The 18,933-nt window shown below is 41.4% G+C and overlaps 1 protein-coding gene across 4 annotated transcripts in view; it reads left to right on the top strand.

Annotated features, from left to right (window-relative positions):
* mfge8b (milk fat globule EGF and factor V/VIII domain containing b) overlaps window positions 1-17,932 on the top strand; it is a 29,070-nt gene extending 11,138 nt beyond the window's left edge. The window contains exons 2-11 of one of the 4 annotated variants that reach the window (XM_084733965.1): window positions 874-996; window positions 1,276-1,407; window positions 2,604-2,636; window positions 10,504-10,617; window positions 11,643-11,824; window positions 12,104-12,259; window positions 12,547-12,691; window positions 14,520-14,704; window positions 14,793-14,948; window positions 16,703-17,932. In XM_084733965.1, coding sequence (XP_084590091.1) covers window positions 874-996; window positions 1,276-1,407; window positions 2,604-2,636; window positions 10,504-10,617; window positions 11,643-11,824; window positions 12,104-12,259; window positions 12,547-12,691; window positions 14,520-14,704; window positions 14,793-14,948; window positions 16,703-16,846 — 1,370 coding nt within the window. In that variant the 3' untranslated portion in view covers window positions 16,847-17,932. Of the gene's footprint in view, window positions 1-873; window positions 997-1,275; window positions 1,408-2,603; window positions 2,637-10,503; window positions 10,618-11,642; window positions 11,825-12,103; window positions 12,260-12,546; window positions 12,692-14,501; window positions 14,705-14,792; window positions 14,949-16,702 lie in introns of all 4 variants that reach the window. The other 3 variants (XM_084733964.1, XM_084733967.1, XM_084733966.1) reach the window with 3 other exon arrangements.
* The last annotated feature ends 1,001 nt before the right edge of the window (window positions 17,933-18,933 follow it).

The raw sequence follows: 18,933 nt of genomic DNA, 5'->3' as shown, positions 1-18,933 counted from the left end.
TAGCTCATTCAGTCCTCATGCTTTTGAAAGCCACTACACGCCTCTTGATTCCTTCTTTCCCCACCCACTGCAAGCTGACATGATTTCCCTCGTGCACAGAGAGCTGCCAGATTGTCAGGGAGCAGTGATGCTGCTGGTAGAAGCGTCCAGTGTTTGTGTTGTGTTTACAGCGTAGTGATGGCTTACTCAGCTGTTCAGACCAGCACGTCCAACCTGCAGCAGGCTGTTTACTCTTTATTCAGCAGCACAGCGAGAGAATGGAGTGGAAAACTTAATAATGAGAGAAAACATTTTAGATGATACACTCTAAACATTTTTTAATCTTTCTCATTGAAAATGTAGTCTGGTTTTAATGCTTAAAACTTGCGCAGGAAACAAAAATGCACAACGCCAAAGCTACTCACCAGTTGGTACTGCCGTGATATCTGATCGTCCTCTTCCTGTCCTGAAATATGGGCCTGGAAATATCGGATGTTTGACAGGAAATGCTGAGCTGTCAAGCATTTATGAATGTGAGATGAAGTGTACAAACCACAACTGGATCAAACTGGCTTCACAACCAGTTTTGCAATATGCTTTTCCCTTACAGTAACTATCTTTCCTGTTTTTTTGACTGCCAAACCGCACATTTGAATAAAAGTGGCTAAAACCTCAATTGAAAACAACAAACTAGATCAAGTGAACTTAACCTTGGTTGAAAGCTAAATTGATATGATCTAAGTTGTCCTCGTGAAATATCACTCACAATCAACTTTTGGTCATCTAACTCATGTAAGAGTTAGACGACCAAAACACCGACGATTATTTCTCTGAATGCTTTATGTTGTGTACCTTGATAGTAAAATTGTGACTCTCCTCTCCCTGTCTCTCCAGGTGACTACTGCGAGGTGAATGTGTGCAGTAATGGTGGAACCTGCGTGACTGGGGCAGGAGCTCCGTTCATCTGTATCTGCCCTGATGGCTTCTCTGGAGAAACCTGCAATGAGACTGAGACTGGTAAGCCCCGCCTCTGAGGTTGAAATGAGTTTTTTTCCTTGCAAATTTAGGTTAGAAATGGACAGTATAGACAAATAAATCACCTGTTGGTACTTAGACTTGTTGCTGCTCTAAAACTGCATTCAGTAATTTAAAATGAGATTGACAAGACTGAAACAAACTCTAACCTAAAATATTAATTATATTTCTAAAATTTTCATAGATTTAGATCAAATTAGATCAACCCTGTCCTTCACCCTAACCCGACCCCTTTTCTGTGCCCTCCTCCTCGTCCAAAAGGGCCCTGCAACCCCAACCCGTGCAAGAATGATGCCGTCTGTGAGGTAACCGGTCACTCTCGCCGAGGTGACGTCTTCAGCGAGTACGTCTGCAAGTGCCAGCCGGGCTTCGAGGGAGTCCACTGCCAGAACAGTAAGCCTGTGCTTCCTCTTCAATAGCTTTATCATTTTGATAGGCCATTTTTCAGGTCATATGGCGCCACTGTAGTGTAATAAATGCATGGAAAGGCTGACTATGAATGAATATTAGAAGAATCTCATCATAGCATTGTAAAATATCAAGATCAGTGGGTATATCTTCAGGCCCATTCAGTTAGCAGCCTGAGGGCCAAGTTCAGCCGTTCAGCAACTTCAGTCTAGCCCTGTCATTGGGATTTAATGAAATAACCAGCTAACATGTTAACCCATTCATTCGGTATCTCTGTTGATAAGCACAGAGAAAGTTTTAACTCTGTTTAAGCAAAGGGAATTTAGGAGTCAAACTGAATGAAAAAATGTGTTAAATGCAACATTGTAGTTATAAAAACAAGCTACTTTTAATCTAGGATTACAAAGTTGCTTTCTTTTTCCAGTACTTTTGTACATATTTCTTTTCCAATTGTGAAAACTAATGAAATGGAGAAAAAAAGTAAAAGGGTGCATTGTTTTACGCACAATGAAATTCCTAACTTTTTAAACTCTGAATTTTAAAAAGTAATGCCAAGTAAACATCTCTTTGGGCTGTTTTATCCTTATTAAAAGTGTAATTAAGATTATTTGATGAGGTATTAAAAACAAAATTATTAATCACAGTAATTAGTCTTTATCATATCAGGGAAACGCCACCATTTTTGTATCTAATCCCTGTACTCACTACTTTCAGCCACAGCAGCACACTAAATTAAAAGTCTCACTGTTGCTGAGATACTAGTATCCTCCTTCTACCGACTGTTGATATACATTCTTACACAACTAACTGTCAAGTCTAATGAGTTCCCTGGTTATCAGTCCAACCTGACACACTAACATGCAGGCAGCTGCTGTGAGCACTGGCCACCCGACGGACAGCTGTTGTCCTTATGGGAGCCACATTCACACGTCACTCAGACCAGGTTGGTTCAATCAGGGTCAGCCTAAGAGAGGGAAGCAACGGTGGGAACATGTGCTGTGCTCCTCCAACTGCCTCCAGCCCCGCACACAGACACAGATGGCTACTGTTTGCCCGAGCAGGCGGCAGTGCACACAGTGGCCAAGTGTGCACAAAGAAGTAATTTAGCAAAAATCAAGTAGGACTTTTAGGGAAAGCCTCTTTGTGTTTTGTTTTTGATCATGTATGCCTTTTTATCCTAGGTGTCCAAGGAGCAGATTTAAATTCGCCAAAAGGTAACAGTGGACAATGAGACCTGAGGAGAGAAACATGTCTGTGTGTTTTTGTTTCTCGCTATGGTCTCTTTTCCTTCTTGGATCCAGGTGCTCTCTGTTCTTTTGGCTGCATGCAGTGGCTGAAGAATTTAGCAACACACACACACACATAGACAGCATGCACATACGTGCACACTCACAGAGAGGGAACCGCTGAGTTCAGCACTATCTCTCTTTGTTTCTGAGTCAAGGCTAGCAGCAAAACCGGCAGTGAGATAACCTCAGCATTGGACATGCCGCCTTTTAATCAGTTCACCCACCCTGACAGGAAGATGTCCTTCATACCAAAAGACTTGTCGTTCAACTCCCTCATGCCCCAAACCTCAGTGAAACTATACATATGCTTTCTCAGCCAGTTAAGCTGTTTCCAAGTCTATTTCAATCTAGAATTCCCCAGCCCATATTTATGCTGCAAACAACTCATTTGACTTGGGAAAAAAAAAACCAAATAAAGCGAAGCGTTTGCTGTTTGTGTTTCCTTTTACCCCTGAGAACCACAAATCACAGCTCATCAAATCCATACATTCACAAGTCCTTTGGCAGGTACTTTCAGCTAAGCTGCCAGAATGAGAGCCCTCTGCAGAGAAGGCATTTACACTAATTAGATAATGCCTCAAGGATAATGATGAGGGGAATTTATTTGACCGTGTTGGTTTCTGAGAACCCCTCTGAGGACTGCTGGGTCAGGGAGGTGCCCCTCCATTCACAGCTCCTGATGACTGTGTTGTGACAGTTTAAGTGCTCCCTAATTTGTGTGTGCGTGTGTGTGGGCAAGAAGTGAGGCTCATGGCAGCCAGCTCCTATGGTTTGTGTGAAACAGAGAAGGAGACGGGCTGTAGAAAACCAGCGACTGTGGTGAGCCCAGGGAGGTGTAGTGTAGTTAAACATTTAAGCAGCATCCTCACACTCACTTCAAACATGAAAGTGCATATTGAGGAACATATTTTGGTGCAGAAATTTATTAAAACGTTCAGGGACCAGTTGCAAAAATCATTTAAGTTACATAGGACTTTTCTTAAAGTCTGAGTTAAGGTTTCCTTAAGATAAAATCAGTTGCACAAAACATCTGCAAGTCTTCTCCCTAAGGTTACCTTAAAATGTTTACTTTACTATTAGAGATTTTCTGCTTATCTTGGTCTTACTCATAAGTAATCCCTTAAAGTTAGTTAAAGGAGAAATCTGTGATTTTTCTGTAATAAGTCATAAAACGTCCATGATATGTCATCTGAGATCAAAGAAACATTTTAAGTTGGATTACTCACTCCTCTGACATCATCGCTGCTCCTGCAGTGCTCCTGCAGCCTGCAGAGTTTTTCCCAAGTCTAGGATCTAGGGGGTGGGGAGAAACAACTCACTTCAACCATAGATCACATATTAAATAGGATTTCAACCTATTGAATATACTGTCTATGACTCCAACTTGCTTTTTGGACTGCTGTATTCATTTTTGCACTTGCAATTGCTACATCTTGCTCCTTTAAACTGTTTCACATAAGACCTTAAAGTAAGGAAAAAAAATATAAGTTACCTCTGACTCTATTTTAACTGCAACATGATCAGGTTTATGGTCTAAATTCAAATTTTACTTATTTTTTACTATATATTTTGTTGGATTTCTTCCTCTAATCAGTGATCTCCTTTTTGGTCAAAACAGACAAGTTGTCATAATATTTTGCACCTCCTGAATTGAAGCAATAGCTGTAGAAAATTAGCGCTGCATCATTTCTTTCAGTGCAGTAAATGCATTAAGATTCCTTAACCAAGGATAAGGGATTTTGTGCCACATCCTTAAGTAAATCCCTAGCTAAGGAGAAAATAAGCCTTAAAGTGTCATACTTAAAACTTAGTGTTTTGTGCATCCTCTCACTGATCAACTGTGAGGACACATGGAGGCCAGGATGAACTTTTTTTTTTTTATCAGAATACAGAGCCTGATAAGTAGGTGTTTGCAGACTGGAGCCAGCTGTAAGAGAGTATGTTGTTCTCACACAAAAGACTGCATCTAGAAAACTAAAAATAGAAAAACGCAAGAGTAAAGAAGTGGAAGATGAACTAGTTGGAAGAAGAGAGGGTAGAAAATAGCACAGTTCTCTCCTCTGTTGCGTACTGTCAGTTATGGGAAAGAAGTTAAAAACAAAGGACAAATTAGTTTTTTATCAACATGTAGTTATGGTGCATTTCATTGTTGAATTAATTTGTCCTTCAAGGGCTAAAATTCCTCTGAGAAACAGATCAAGAAAGCAAAAAAATCTCCACTGGAAAAAGCTTAATCACGTGTGCGCTGCTCATCCCACATGAACAAACCACACACACACAGCTCATGATCTCATATACAGACTGTTTAGCATACACATACACACATGGTTCATCCCTCGTGCCAGCCTGGCCAACAGAAAGTGGCGGTCCACGCTGAGCGCTCACAACGTCAGCGCTGCTACTGTTGCCAGGCGGAAAAGTGAACGTGGAGGCGGAACGGTGAATTAAGTCTGCCCTCCTGACAATGTCACACTCAATACTCAGGTCTGACTGCAGCACTTCTGACTGTCCTGTCAAATTGGCCTAAAAGCCTTTATGGGTTGCAGAGAAGGAGTGTGTGTGTGTGTTTCTGTGTGTGCGTGAATGTGCATGGGGGGGCTGAAGTATAGAGATGCTGAGAGAGAGAGAGAAAGAGAGAGAGATGTCAATAGCTGCTCACTTCACTTTGGCCCAAAGCAGATGGATGGAAACAGTGAGGGAAGAAGGAGTCTTTTTCTTTCTTACGTCTCTAAATCCCAGATATTCATTACGGATTAAGGCAGTTATTTGCGTTTGGAAGTTCACTGAAGGGGGTATGTGTGCGTGTGCCGCTTTCTCAGTTGTTTTGGGAGAGTTTTCAACTCCTCCCAGGATGTGGTAGTGTGGGCAGACTGGGCTCCATGCCCCCTGTGGAGTACAGGGTGTGTGTATGTATAATATATACGTGTGTTTTTGCGTGCGTGTCTCAGTGCTGTCATGGATCTGAGTAAGACTGGCATGCATTTCCTGGTTTACTACTGTCTGCAAGCTCGCTTGTCCAATTAGATTCGCATAGCTGCTCACCTGGAATCACAACATGATGTTAAGTAACAGAAACAGCTGTTAGTCAAGTCAGTTTTAATTTATAAATCATCACAGAGTCACAGGGAACTTTTCGTATAAAGCAGGTTTAGACTGTACACTTTATAAGCCCACTTGTTCTCACCAAGAGCAAGCACTAAGGTGACTGTGGCGAGGCAAAACTTGCTTTAAACAGCCAGAAACCTTAAGCAGAGCCAGCAGATCTTTTTTTTAGGTGTTTTGACAAGTGAAGCTAAATCTTCACGACAGGTAAACATCAACATGAAAACAGCAAGAAACTCATAAGGGCTGTAAAAACAATGAACCACAGAGGGTGCTCTTATATAAAGATGAAACCAATACAGCTGATATGACAGAGCTCTACAGTTTTAAGCTGTGGAAACTGAAATACAAGTAGCATCCCAAGCCAACATGGAAAGTGCCAAAAACTGCAGTTTGTTAAATGGCCACTTGAGGCTTTACTGCAGAAATAAACGTGTTTACAGTCTGGCACAAAAACCAGTTTAGGTCATTACAGCTAATTTCTTCGTTCATTACAACTGCCCTGTTTTGCATTACTGTGAGTGTGCTCGCTTTGAGTGGCAGGTGGATATGGTCACAAATCATTAGCTGCTAGGTAGCCACTTCATTTGGCTGCCTCACCTCCACTCGCGCTCCGACTCTGCCAGTTTTTGGATTTGCCAGGAGTTAGCATGGTCAGGTATTGCCAAGGTGGCAACAACCAGATCCACCACACTGTGAGCTTCAAAACGGATCTTCAGAAACCTACGGAGGACGTCACAGAGGCTCTGTCCACTATTTACAGTTGAGACTTGTTGTCAAGTGTGTTTAAATTACCATATTGATTAAAAAGAATCTTGCTGTAGAAAGCAAAGATTTATAGTAATCCAAACTCAGTGTTACCCAGGTCTGCTAATTTTTAAAATGTTCTTCAAAATAGGTTAGTTGAGCATAACCTTTTTTCAGCACTCTGTTATTCACTGATATTTTTAAGTACTATATGTTCAAGATGTAAGTACTGTATATTCACATCTGTAACTCGTCTTCTGTTGGGGGTTGAGCGTCTTGCTTGAGATCCTCCAGAAACTAGAACAACCACATTTGTGTAAATATGTGACCATAATGTGGTAGTGACTGACTGTAGATGCTCAGCAGGAGAAAATCCATCATTTGGAACTTCCAAGACTCAGTTGTTTTTTTTTTCATTCAAACCACAAAGTCATAAAGTCATGACTTTGTGGTTTGATGACACTTTACAGTAGTTTTTTGACTAAGATGTCATCTGAAAGTTTCCTCTGTATATTTGTTAGAAAGAAATAGAGATCTTCATACATAAATCTAGAAAAAATGTAGGGATCTATACTTACTCTTGCAAATATACATTCTGAGTGAGATGATCATATAACAACAACAAACATGCAGTTCACCCTTCAGAAATGCAGTAATATAGGTACTTAAAATGCTGCAGACATTGCACAGCTATCATTTACCACTGCACGGGATCTGATGTCACCATGCCTTGATCTCTTCAGAGTGAGCACTTAGAAACACAGCTTTAAATAATACGCTCTGTAAATATACTTTATGACATCAGAAGTTTCGTCTCGGCGCTCTGGATCCCTCCAGCAGAGACTGACACTCTGGCAGAGATCCGATTCAGGGCTATTCTTGGTGCCGCTGGCGCTCTCTGGTGTACTGCAGCCAGTCCACACAGTACACAGAAAATTACACATCTGAAAACCTTTCTTTTTTATAATAATGCCATTGTGGTTTTATCTGGTGACCACAGTGCCTTCAGAACACCCCCCCCTTGGTTGCTGTACCATGGCAACGGTGAGAGTGGTGATTAAAAATATGTAATTTCTTTATTTCATGTTGTCACTGGCTGCAAGAAAAGACTAACTTTTCATCTCTACAACAGTCTCATTGCAAATGTAATAATTATACTGTAATTTTAGTACTTTAAAACAGTGTTGGACAATGTGTTTGTGGGAATAAAAGATAACTTTTCTTACTCTCGTTCCTCGCAGAGTCACCGCTCTTTGACTTTACAGGGACGTGTATAAACATCACAGATGGTTTAATTTCAAAACTCAGTTTGAGTACCTTGTGGGCTGAGGCCTCACACTGTGAGTTTTGGAGAACGTTTCGTGTAACGCCGTCCTCTCTTCTCGCACTGCAACACAAAAGCAGGTTTGGCCTGTCAGACGCAGGCTCACACATTTTTTTTAGGCCCAAATCCTGCTGGCTGCAGCACAGATCCTGGACCTAGATAGCTTCGCTGATCACCACACGCTCTGCCAGCTGACCTTGGCTCCGCATCGATTAGGGTCGAGTTTCAAACAAACCGCATGAGATTTGTATTGGTTTTCGCTTCATGCTGGGACACATATTGACGCTCTAAATATTGTGGTAGTGTGCGGTTTCCTTTATAAGCTGCAGGGTTTGTTGGACACAGGCCACAGAGTGGTGGTGTGTCTAGCACATGCTCTGCCCCTCAAAATCTATGTATATACAAACAGTGTGCTGATGGCGGATACTGCTAAATAGGTAACGGCTGATTACATATCAGTATTGTTTTTCTTGGTTGACATTTCAGCGCTGCTCAGTTATCACCCTGATGCATCTCTGTGCACCATTTCATGAATAGACACCGTGAGTGTGTACATTTCAGGCCAGGTAAAAAAAAACAACAACCTACAAGCCACTAATAGTTGCAGTGTACCCACCTGTTCCTCTACCTGTCGCAGGGATGCTGTGTGCTCCTCAGGCTCCTCCCTCAGCTGATCCCCCCCCCTTGTTGTCACATAAATGGATTAGACCCTGGAGCTGACCAGGCTGTATGGTCCTCCAGATGCCCAATCCTCTTACTGTAGAGAGAACCACCAGCTGACGCACGTCAGGCCCTGAGTTTCCGTCATTCAGTACTGATATAGGTCTCGGGGCTTTAGGGTGCATCGTGTCTGATATGGGAGAGAGAGCTGGTGAGGAACACAGGGTTGGCTGATGGTACCCTAACATTTTGTCCAGTCAGCTTCTTAAAGTCTGAGATACCAAATACCTGGGTTCTTCTGTTGGTGCCACATGGAGAAAATTAATTGGAATTAATGTTTTAATCCTGTTCATGAAATAGCTGTCTGGATTCAATGAAACTTAATGAAAACTTACTCTGAAAGCAGTGATATATTTCCCTACAGGACCAATAGGGCCGAGCTTTATGCCTTAGAAATAATATCTGGATATTGTTAGGCTATCCCACAACAACATACAATTAATTCTCAAATAATGCAAACATATGAGGATCTTGTAGAATATGACACATTGCTGTAGATCAAACCACCCCACAGTATATAAAGTAGCTAAAATTTGCACAATCTTAAACATCTACAGTAGTGAAATGCAACATATACATCATATATAGTAGTAAACAACTAGATACCAGTACTACAACAGTATTGTAGGGATGACTGTTGTTTTCACAAAAATATTATGTATTACTATAAAATATAAAGTAAGTAATACTGACTTAACTGTATTTGATTATTAACCACAAGTCACACATTCTGCCGTTGTTATAGTTTGTAACAGTGTTTTTATTCCACTCTTAATCAGTATCCTAATTTAGAGTACTGAAACTTTAATTTCCTGTGGCCTCCGAAAAGCCTTTCATAAAGTCTTCGAACCCAAAGACGCCCTCATATCATGAATTTTTCAGCATATCTGGGTACAGAGAGAGGTAGCTGCTACCTATTGACTTGTTCCAAGGCAATAAATTGATCAAAGAGCTTATTTACAAATTGTGGGGCTCTTGATCTTTAAAATATTCAGCTGCCGCTTGTGTTGCTGCTGCTGCTGCTGCTAGAAATAGCCTATTTAATGTGATTTAGTATCCGTTCCCGGAGCTAGAAGTGTCATGACTGTGGACCTCGTTATCCAGAGTTTGTGGATGCACATTTCAAAATAACTGTATTCCTCCTGCGACTGTGTGAAAACGAATGTTTGGACACGGAGCTATTTATGGAGGGAGAGCATGTGGGTAGGGTGATGCAGCCGTGTGCGTTTGTTGGATAGTAACATAACATCGGTGCACCTCGGCCGTTTGCGTGTATTTTCCTCCATAATAACAGCCACTGAGGATTAAAGCTCCAGAGACTCACTGAAATCCCCCTTTTTGGTTTGCAGTCATCTAAATTTGAGCCTCGTTCCTTGTGTGTGTGGTCAATGTAGAGCGTGTTCAAAGCTGGTTTAGTCACACTGTCAGTTCTCGTGGGTGAGAGATGAAAAGGAGTTTGAGTTGATTCCCGTTTCATTCCGCTGATTCGTTTTCCTCTCCCTGACTCATCTGACAGACTTTGGGCCTGACATATAGTGTTGGCTGGGGCGCCATCCAGAGGCAACACAAAGGATTACATAACGCATTCCACTGAAATGGCCCTGAATGATGCTTGACTCTTCTTGTATCATGGAGCTGGTTCTTTGACACCAGATGTCTTGATCAAGGATACAAGAAACAAGCTCCTCTCTTTAGCCTTCTCTCTGTTATACATCCAGTCCTGTTGGCATGGCTTCAACTAACCCGAGTGTGAAGCAGCTGAAGAAATGTCAAACCTTGTCTTTTTAGCATGACATCTGATTGTCACTCACACTTCTAACTAACTGTGATCTGCTCTCAGACTGGCTGACCAGTGAACTCTTTATGTGTGACTAGAGTATGTGACTTCTCTCTCTGTAGATGTCAACGACTGTGCCGGCCAGCCGTGCGAGAACGGCGGCACCTGCAGGGACCTGGACGGAGATTTCAAATGTCACTGCCCGTCCCCTTATGTGGGCAAACACTGCCAACTGCGTAAGTGTGACCAGTCAGCAATTGAAAGTGACATTATGTGACCAATTACTATCATCTTAATTACTCCTAATACTTTCATCTGAAAACAACGAGTTTTACTGGGTATAAATTGTGTGTTTCACAAAAAAATAACAATTTTATTATTAAGTAAAGTGCACAATGTTATTTTTTTTTTTTTCATCATAATCGTTGTTTCCAGTGTTTTCCTTGATTATTTTTGGGGGCTTTTTTTGGATAGAGACAGCTGAAGAGTAGACAGGAAGCTGGGTAAAGAGAGAGAGAGAGAGGGGATGACACACCGCAAAGGGCCACAGGCTGGAGTCGAACCGGTGGCCGCTGCAGACAATTGACGGCCTCAGGACATGGGGCGCACGCTCTACCAACTGAGCTACAGGAGCGCCCCTGTTGCCAGTACTTTCAGTGAACATGAAGGAATACTTTTCATCAAAATTTTCGTTGACAATATTAACACTGACACATATACATACAGCCGCACAAAATCCATATGTAATGGTGTACTGCTGCTGGTGTTATAGAAATATATGTTAATGGAAAGAAGTACTGTCCAAGGAAGACGTTAATTTTGATGGGACTGGGACGGCAGCCAAGCTGCTACAGTTTAGAAAAATCAATAGGCAGCATAAAGAGAGTCTGCCAAATGGGAATCGATACTTTATTCATTTAAGCTGATTCAAAGCTCTGTATCATTAATGACTTAATGGTTTACACAGTTCAGTAAAAGTATAGCACACACAAGCTTTAAGGCTGAATGTGCATTTGATTTTAATTACCTCTCTGAGTATGTGACCATATACTCAGACATGTTTCTTTCTTTTTACATACATTAGCAGAAAAGTTATTTTAAAAGTAAAGCAGGTAATAAAGGTAGTTAGTTTTTCTGAGTACTAAGCAAAGTAGAAATATAATCACATTTATGAAGGTTATTGTATGCCAAATTCTCATGAAGGCCGCAGTGGGAAATCCTACCCTGACGTCAGACTCTGCCCCCCACCTCTCCCCTACAGGCTGTATTTCTCTGCTCGGCATGGAGGGAGGGGGCATCGCCGAGTCCCAGATCTCAGCCTCGTCAGTCCGTTACAGCATGCTGGGCCTGCAGCGCTGGGGACCGGAGCTCTCCCGCCTTAACAACAAGGGGCTGGTTAACGCCTGGAGTGCAGCTGCACATGACAAGAACCCATGGATAGAGGTCAGACATGTAGACAGATGAAGTGCATAGATGTTTGCATGTCGAAACACATTGTTCTGTTGTAGATCTACCTGCTAGAAAAAAAAATTTAATTATCAGAAAAAAAATATTATTGATGAATTAAATACAGTTCAATGTATGGTGAGGTTTTTATTTAAGGTTGTTATTTAAAAAAACAACTATTCACAATCTCCACATTCCCACTTTAAATGAACTTTTGGATATAAGTTGTCTTGTAAACTTAACTTACTAATGGCGGCTCTCTTTTCATAATTGCAGATCAACATGCAGAGAAAGATGCGCTTTACAGGTATCGTGACGCAGGGTGCCAGTCGCATAGGAACAGCCGAGTTCATCAAGGCCTTCAAGGTGGCCTCCAGCCTGGACGGCAAGACGTACACCATTTACAGAACTGAGGGAGAGAGGAAGGACCGTGTAAGGAGACACAACACAGCTCAGCAAAGAACAGAGTGCACTGTAGTCAATAAGTCCAATCTAAACTGATTTATTTTTGTCCCCCTAGCCTTACTGAAAGATGTGCCAATCAAAGATATATCAATCTAAATAAACAAAATACCCCACTGTGTTTCTAGAAGATAGAAATGAACCACTAGGTGGAGCAGTGACAGACATGTGCTACAAGTGCTACATGAACTCATCAGTTCAAGTAACAAATTAACAGTACAGTTGACAGAGTTTGTTAATTCCTCCTCTCTCTGCAGGTGTTTGTTGGAAATGTGGACAACGACGGCACCAAGACCAACCTGTTTGACCCCCCGATCATTGCCCAGTACATCCGCATCATCCCTGTGGTGTGTCGCAAGGCCTGCACCCTGCGCATGGAGCTGGTGGGCTGTGAGCTCAACGGTAAACTCACACAGAAAACATACCCACTACACCCACCCACACACACACACACACACACACACACACACACACACACTGTTGACTGATGTTTGATAGTTCGATATTTAGCCGCAGTGTTTCCTCACTAATTGTTTTCAGCCCTGAACACTCAGTGACTGATCGTATTTCAAAGGCTGTTGCTCAGAGGATTAGTAGCTTTGAGCACAGATGTGTATTTATTAAAACCATATTTCACAATAGTATTATTGGCAAGCTATCCTGCACATTGGAGGCTAATGATTCAGAGATGGATTGTTGGTCATATTCGTCATCTAAATGTTGTCTCCACAGCAGGCATATGTAAGCTAACACTTGGTTCTTTCAAGTCCTCTGTATTGCAACACATTTCTGTTCATCTTGCTGTTCTTTTTATGCGAAGCCAGTGTGGTTCTTTTGAACTCGCAGGCCTCATTACACTGTTGAATATTCGTCTCTCTTGATGCTCGTCTCATGTATCAGATCAGTGTCTGTTCTTCTCCCATCAGTCGTGCTTTCCAGTGCATGTGCATGTTTCCAAACTGGCTATATTAGGAGCATGTTTTGTTTTCAGTCACCTGGCAGTCTGGCATGAGATCATAGCCAGCATACATGTATTTTGCCCCTGTCTTTAACACCTTTGCATGTCAAATAATTGTAATATTAATTTGTATTTATATTGCGCCTTTCATTCATAACATGCAGCTCAATTTGCTTTTCAATGTGGCATCAAAAATTACAGCATGGCAATAAAAACAGGACAAAAGAAGAAATAATTTAATTAAAAATAGAATAAAAGATACAACAAAAGGAAGACAAATAAAAACATAAAAAAATTATGACATTAACTAAATTCCTGCCTGATTAATTAGATCTTCAGTTGATTTCTAAAATGTAACATGTCTAATGTAACTGCACAGGGTGTTCCACAGTTGTTTTGAAGGCTACTTTTTGGTTATTTTCCTACGTTTGAGTACATTGCATTAACTTTAAAGGCTGAGCTGGTGATATTCATTCTTACAGTATACCGCTCTCCACATCTGTGGGCGGGTTTTCTCTCAGAGTTTTCACGGCAGGCAAAACTAAGTACATTCACTTTAATGCAAAATACTCATGAAATTTTGTAAGGACAGCTTGACTCCTGAAGGTTATTGGTCTGTATTTAAACTCTGTTTAGTGAATCAACTGAAGTGTAAAATTATGTTATGAAAACGAGAGAGGATGTTGCATAAGCATAAGCTATATAATGCTAGACAGCAGAGCAGAAATTATGAACATTTCTCATGCATCTTTGACCCTGTGTTCATCTGACCTGCATGCCCAGCTGCTTCACTAACATGTTACAGGCTTTACAGATGTGCAATGAGCTCCACAAGTTTTTTTCCTCTTAAGAATCGGCGTTCTGGTCCTACTGAATATGTGAATTGACACAAAAAAGTATGAGAATACTTGCGTAGGATCACTGTTTAACTTAATATTGTGAGTGTGATAAATTTGAACCACAGATGGTGGAAATAAATAGTTGAAGGCACTATTAGATTCCCCCATGTGATCTCAGCTAAGCCTAAAGCTGCACATTTATGGTTCCAGCTGTTTGGCATATCTCTGTCCATTGCATCCGCTGCTCTTGTCCTCCACGTCACCACCTCTGGGTGTCTGCCTGCTGCTTTACATCACTGGCTGGCCTAGCCGCTTCCTGTCCACCCCCTTTCTATCATACTGTCTTTCTCTCTCTTTCCATTCCTCCTTTTTTCTGTCTCTTCCTCCGTCTCTCTGCCTGGTCTCACCTTCACAGTGTATTCAAACACTTCAGGTTGTTCAGAGCCGATGGGCATGAAGTCCCGGTTGGTGTCAAACAGCCAGATCACGGCCTCCAGCACCTTCTGCACCTGGGGCATCGAGGCCTTCACCTGGTATCCCCACTACGCCCGGCTGGACAAACAGGGCAAGACCAACGCCTGGACCGCCGCCACCAACAACCGCTCTGAGTGGCTGCAGGTGGGAGAGGAGGACGTGACAGAACTGCACGTTTTTCGGTTTTCCCACTGTTCTGTTTGTAAAGAGGAAGCTGTCTCTGTGTCCTCAGGTGGACCTGCAGTCTCCCAAGAAGATCACAGGAATCATCACACAGGGGGCCAAAGACTTTGGCTCAATCCAGTTTGTCACAGCCTTCAAAGTGGCTCACAGTGATGATGGAAGGACCTGGAACATCGTGAAGGACGAGACCACAAGGACAGACAGGGTCAGTCCAGCTGTGGCCAGAAACATACTCACAGATGTTGAGTAAAAAATATCAAAATCTGTATTTTTTTCTCATCCCAGAAATCATGACTTGGTTACTCAAGATAATCCACAGACTGTGAGCAGTTTCATGTAGGAACTACTTTCTTTATACTATAGACAGAAATGATATGATATGTTTGAGAAAAGGCAGATATCTCCAAAACATGACGATTCACACCAGATGGATAAATAGCACTACAGGCCAGGGGAAGGATATGTGTTTTTGATTTGGGGATGAAATGTCCCTTTAAGAACAGAATAGAAAACAGAGAAAATATCTGCATTATCTGTATTATGAGGGCTTGTAAGAGACATAATTGAGTCAACTAAACAAACAAAAATACATCTGATAGGAAAAATAATTATGATCATTGATCTACAATAAAGAATGTCTTGCTGGATTTTGGATTTTGTAAAAAAAGTAAAGAACACACTGCTTTGAAGCCAGTTTTGAAATTTGTGTGGTCTTAGAGGAAACTACAAAAATGATTAACCTCGTGTCTGATGTACTCGTCTACACACCTGGAACCAGTTATGCTGACGCTGGGTTTGATTAGTCTTCTGTATGCACTCGTTCATAACACATCCAAAAATCAATTCACCTGCCAGATGTGCACCAGAGTACAGCCAAATGAAGTCATTAAGGCAAAGGATGTGGAACATTGACAGTTTTGTCTGACTTAATCGATGAAACATTTATAATTGAAGTTCTGTTTATGATTTCAATCCGTCTTTCATGGAATAATGTCTGCATTTGTTTATGAGGTTGCATTGTCAAGGTTGTTTTTACGTGATTTTCCCTGTTGTCTGTACTCAGTTAACTTGATTTTCTATTTTTCATCACTATTCCTCCGTAAATTTGAGGCCTTCACTGACTTTTATCCTTGTTTCATTTTTCTGGAGCGCCAGAGGGTGTTTTCATATATGTAGGCTCTTAGTAACACTTTGGTTATTGCTAAAATAGGAAACAGTCCCTAAAAATATACACAGGTTATTGTCATACATATTTAATCTGTATTTAGCTGAGACAGCAGTTGATTTTAGTGTTGTCTTTAATTACTTGAATCATGAAAAATATGTTTGTACAGGTGTTGGAAATCCCTGAAAACACATCATTTAAGATTTTGGATAAAGCACTTGAAACTGCTTGTTATTGTAATTGCATAACTTTCACAGCAAATTTTTACCCGTCTATATAATTCACTTTTTAGATAAAGACATGAAATAAGTCAGATATCAGCTCATTCAGGTTTTAGAGGACGTCAAGTCTATAGTGACACATTTTAAAACATGAAACTTTGTTGTGTTTTCCTTTAAGTTCTTCCGTAGAATACTATCGCAAAACATAATTTTGGTAGTTTATAGCAACATCTGATTTAATGTTGTGATCATTAATCATTTTGAGTATATGTATATAAATGTGCTGTGATTTACCACAGCTGTGTAAAGTGCTGGAAAAGTTGAAAATTCATCTTGAAAATTCTTTAAAAGCACCGACAGTGATGTTCAGAAAATCTAGTTGCGTACAAAAGGTATTGCAAAATAAAGCAGAGAAAGTAAACAAGCTGCCCACTGAAGAAACCTGGCTTAAACTCCAAAAGACACCAGTGTTTTTAGTTGAAACAAGCAGAATAAATAATTGTTATCTGGGTTGTTAAAACTAACAGCAGCTCTGATCTGTGTTGTTCTGATTGGCTGCTTTTCTCTGTCCAGATCTTCCCAGGCAACAGCGACAACAATGTTCACAAAAAGAACATCTTCGAGCCCCCGTTCTACGCCCGATACGTCCGCATCCTGCCGTGGGAGTGGCACGAGCGCATCACCCTGCGAATGGAGCTTCTTGGCTGTGACGAGTAGCGTTGCCCTGGACCCTCCTCCTCCTCCTCCTCCTCCTCCTTTCTCTACCTCCTCACCCCTTCCCTCCTCCTTCTCCTCTTCCCTCCCTCCCTCCTCCCTCCTGAGCCACACCTGCACTGCCTTGCTCTCAGCCCTAGGGGGCAGCAAACACCAGAGTAGCACACCACCACCACCTTAACCCTGGCTGGTTTGAGGTGGGAGACGTTACCCTTAACCGCTGTCAGCAGCAGGGCTCTGATTGAGTTTCAGCCCACGACGTCCCCTCCTCTCCATTCGTTCCCTGAACTGATCGCTCATCTTTTCCACCTGAACCAAATCTGTGATCATTTCAGGGAACGGCTCTGGAGCTGGGGTTAGATTTTTACTCCACCTACCAGCTAAATCACAGGTGGTAACTCTTCATCCCTGTGTCAGAGGTCAGGGGTAACGGGACTGCTGCTGTATCAGTTGGTGCTGCCTGGACTCTGATCCTAGAGTTCTACCTGGAACATTGAACCTCCAAGACCCACGGCTGGTGATGTACATAAGCTCCACTTAACGGCTTGCACACGTCCTATAACCGAACACTTCACCTCCACACAAGACACACAGAATATATATATTATCTTCAGAAGATATATTGACACTTATGGTTGATTATTTTTCTTTGCCACGAAGTGAATCTGCGCATAAGAAAATCTGATTAATATATTGGCAAGTAAGTTTTGTTTTTTAATCTAGTGAGAAACATGCTTGTTGCTCTTTAGTGGGAAAAAACTAGAAGGTAACGCCAAAGTGTAAAACAAATTTACAAGCAAGTTTGACTTATTTTTGTCTTTATGAGAGACTCAGCATCTCAAGGTGACTCACTGCGTGTTCCTCAGTATTCCCAGTATTTCTCTGCAGTGGTTTGAACAGGAAAATCCTCAGTTCATGTTTCCTTCAGTGCATTTGTTTGAACTGCTTCAGAGGAATTAAAGGTCAGTTCACCCTGAAATCAAAAATGCATATTTTCCCCCGGCCTGTGGTGTTGTTTATCCATCTAAACTGTTTTAATGTGAGTTGCTGAGTTTTGGAGATATTGACTGTAGAGATGTCTGCCTGAATGGCACTCAGTTTATGGTACTCAAAGTGCCTAAAAAAGGCATTTGAAAAATGTGTCTTTTTATAAAAATCATGACCCAGTTACTCAAGATAATACACAGACATTGTTGTGAGCAGGAACTACTTTCTTTCTAGTGGAAAAGAAAGTTGTTCCAATAAATTCTACCCTAGAAAGAAAATTGTTCCTACATGAAACTGCTCACAAGAAGGTCTGTGGATTATCTTGAGTAACCAGGTCATGATTTCTGGAAACAGACATTACTGTTGATTTTTTTTAATGCTCTGATCACCACAAGCTGGATATCATCTTGTTCCATTATATTGGAAAGAATGCAGACATATCTGTGGCCAATGTTTCCAAAACTCTGCAGCTCACATCAAAACTATCTAGATGGATATATAGTCCCACAGGTGCATGGAAAAACATATATTTTTCATTTTGGGGTGAACTGTGCCTTTAACATCCTAACAAAGTATTTGCTCTGATAAAACAGAAAAGTGTAGCAGCCAATAACAGAAGAGCAAAGATCCCGCTGTTTCCTCATTTTTACTGAACATGTGTACAAAACTGTTTTCAAAGTTTTCCCAAGCTTCTTCTGTTTCTGTGTGAGGCCACAGCCTCATTTTGAGGCTTCAGGCCAAATCAGTGTAAAGTCATAAACTCATATTGTGCCAACGCCTCCCTAGATTTTTGTTTCTGCGGGTTTATTCAGAAAAATATAGTCAGTCAGTTTAACAGCCAAACAGATGTGATTTCAAAGCGCAGAGGAGACACCCTCACTGACAGACAGGATGTTATAAACAAAGGACAAAAAGAGTTTGAGATCATTGTTGAGTGAAGAGAGGAGACACTTTATTGCTCTCAAGGAAAAGAATAACAGCAGTTAGCTGAGATTTACACACGCTGCAGTCATGAGCTGGTATGTTGCTGCCATGTTCAGCCAAAAAAAAAAAAAAAAGACATCTTACACCAGACCTCATGTTTTGAAGTCGTACATTTCTTT

The sequence above is a fragment of the Lutjanus erythropterus genome, chromosome 13 (assembly GCF_056507025.1).
Source record: "Lutjanus erythropterus isolate fLutEry1 chromosome 13, fLutEry1.hap2, whole genome shotgun sequence".
Classification (NCBI taxonomy): domain Eukaryota; kingdom Metazoa; phylum Chordata; class Actinopteri; order Lutjaniformes; family Lutjanidae; genus Lutjanus; species Lutjanus erythropterus.
The sequence above is the reverse complement of the archived record's forward strand: the minus strand, read 5'-3'. Positions and strand labels throughout refer to the sequence as shown.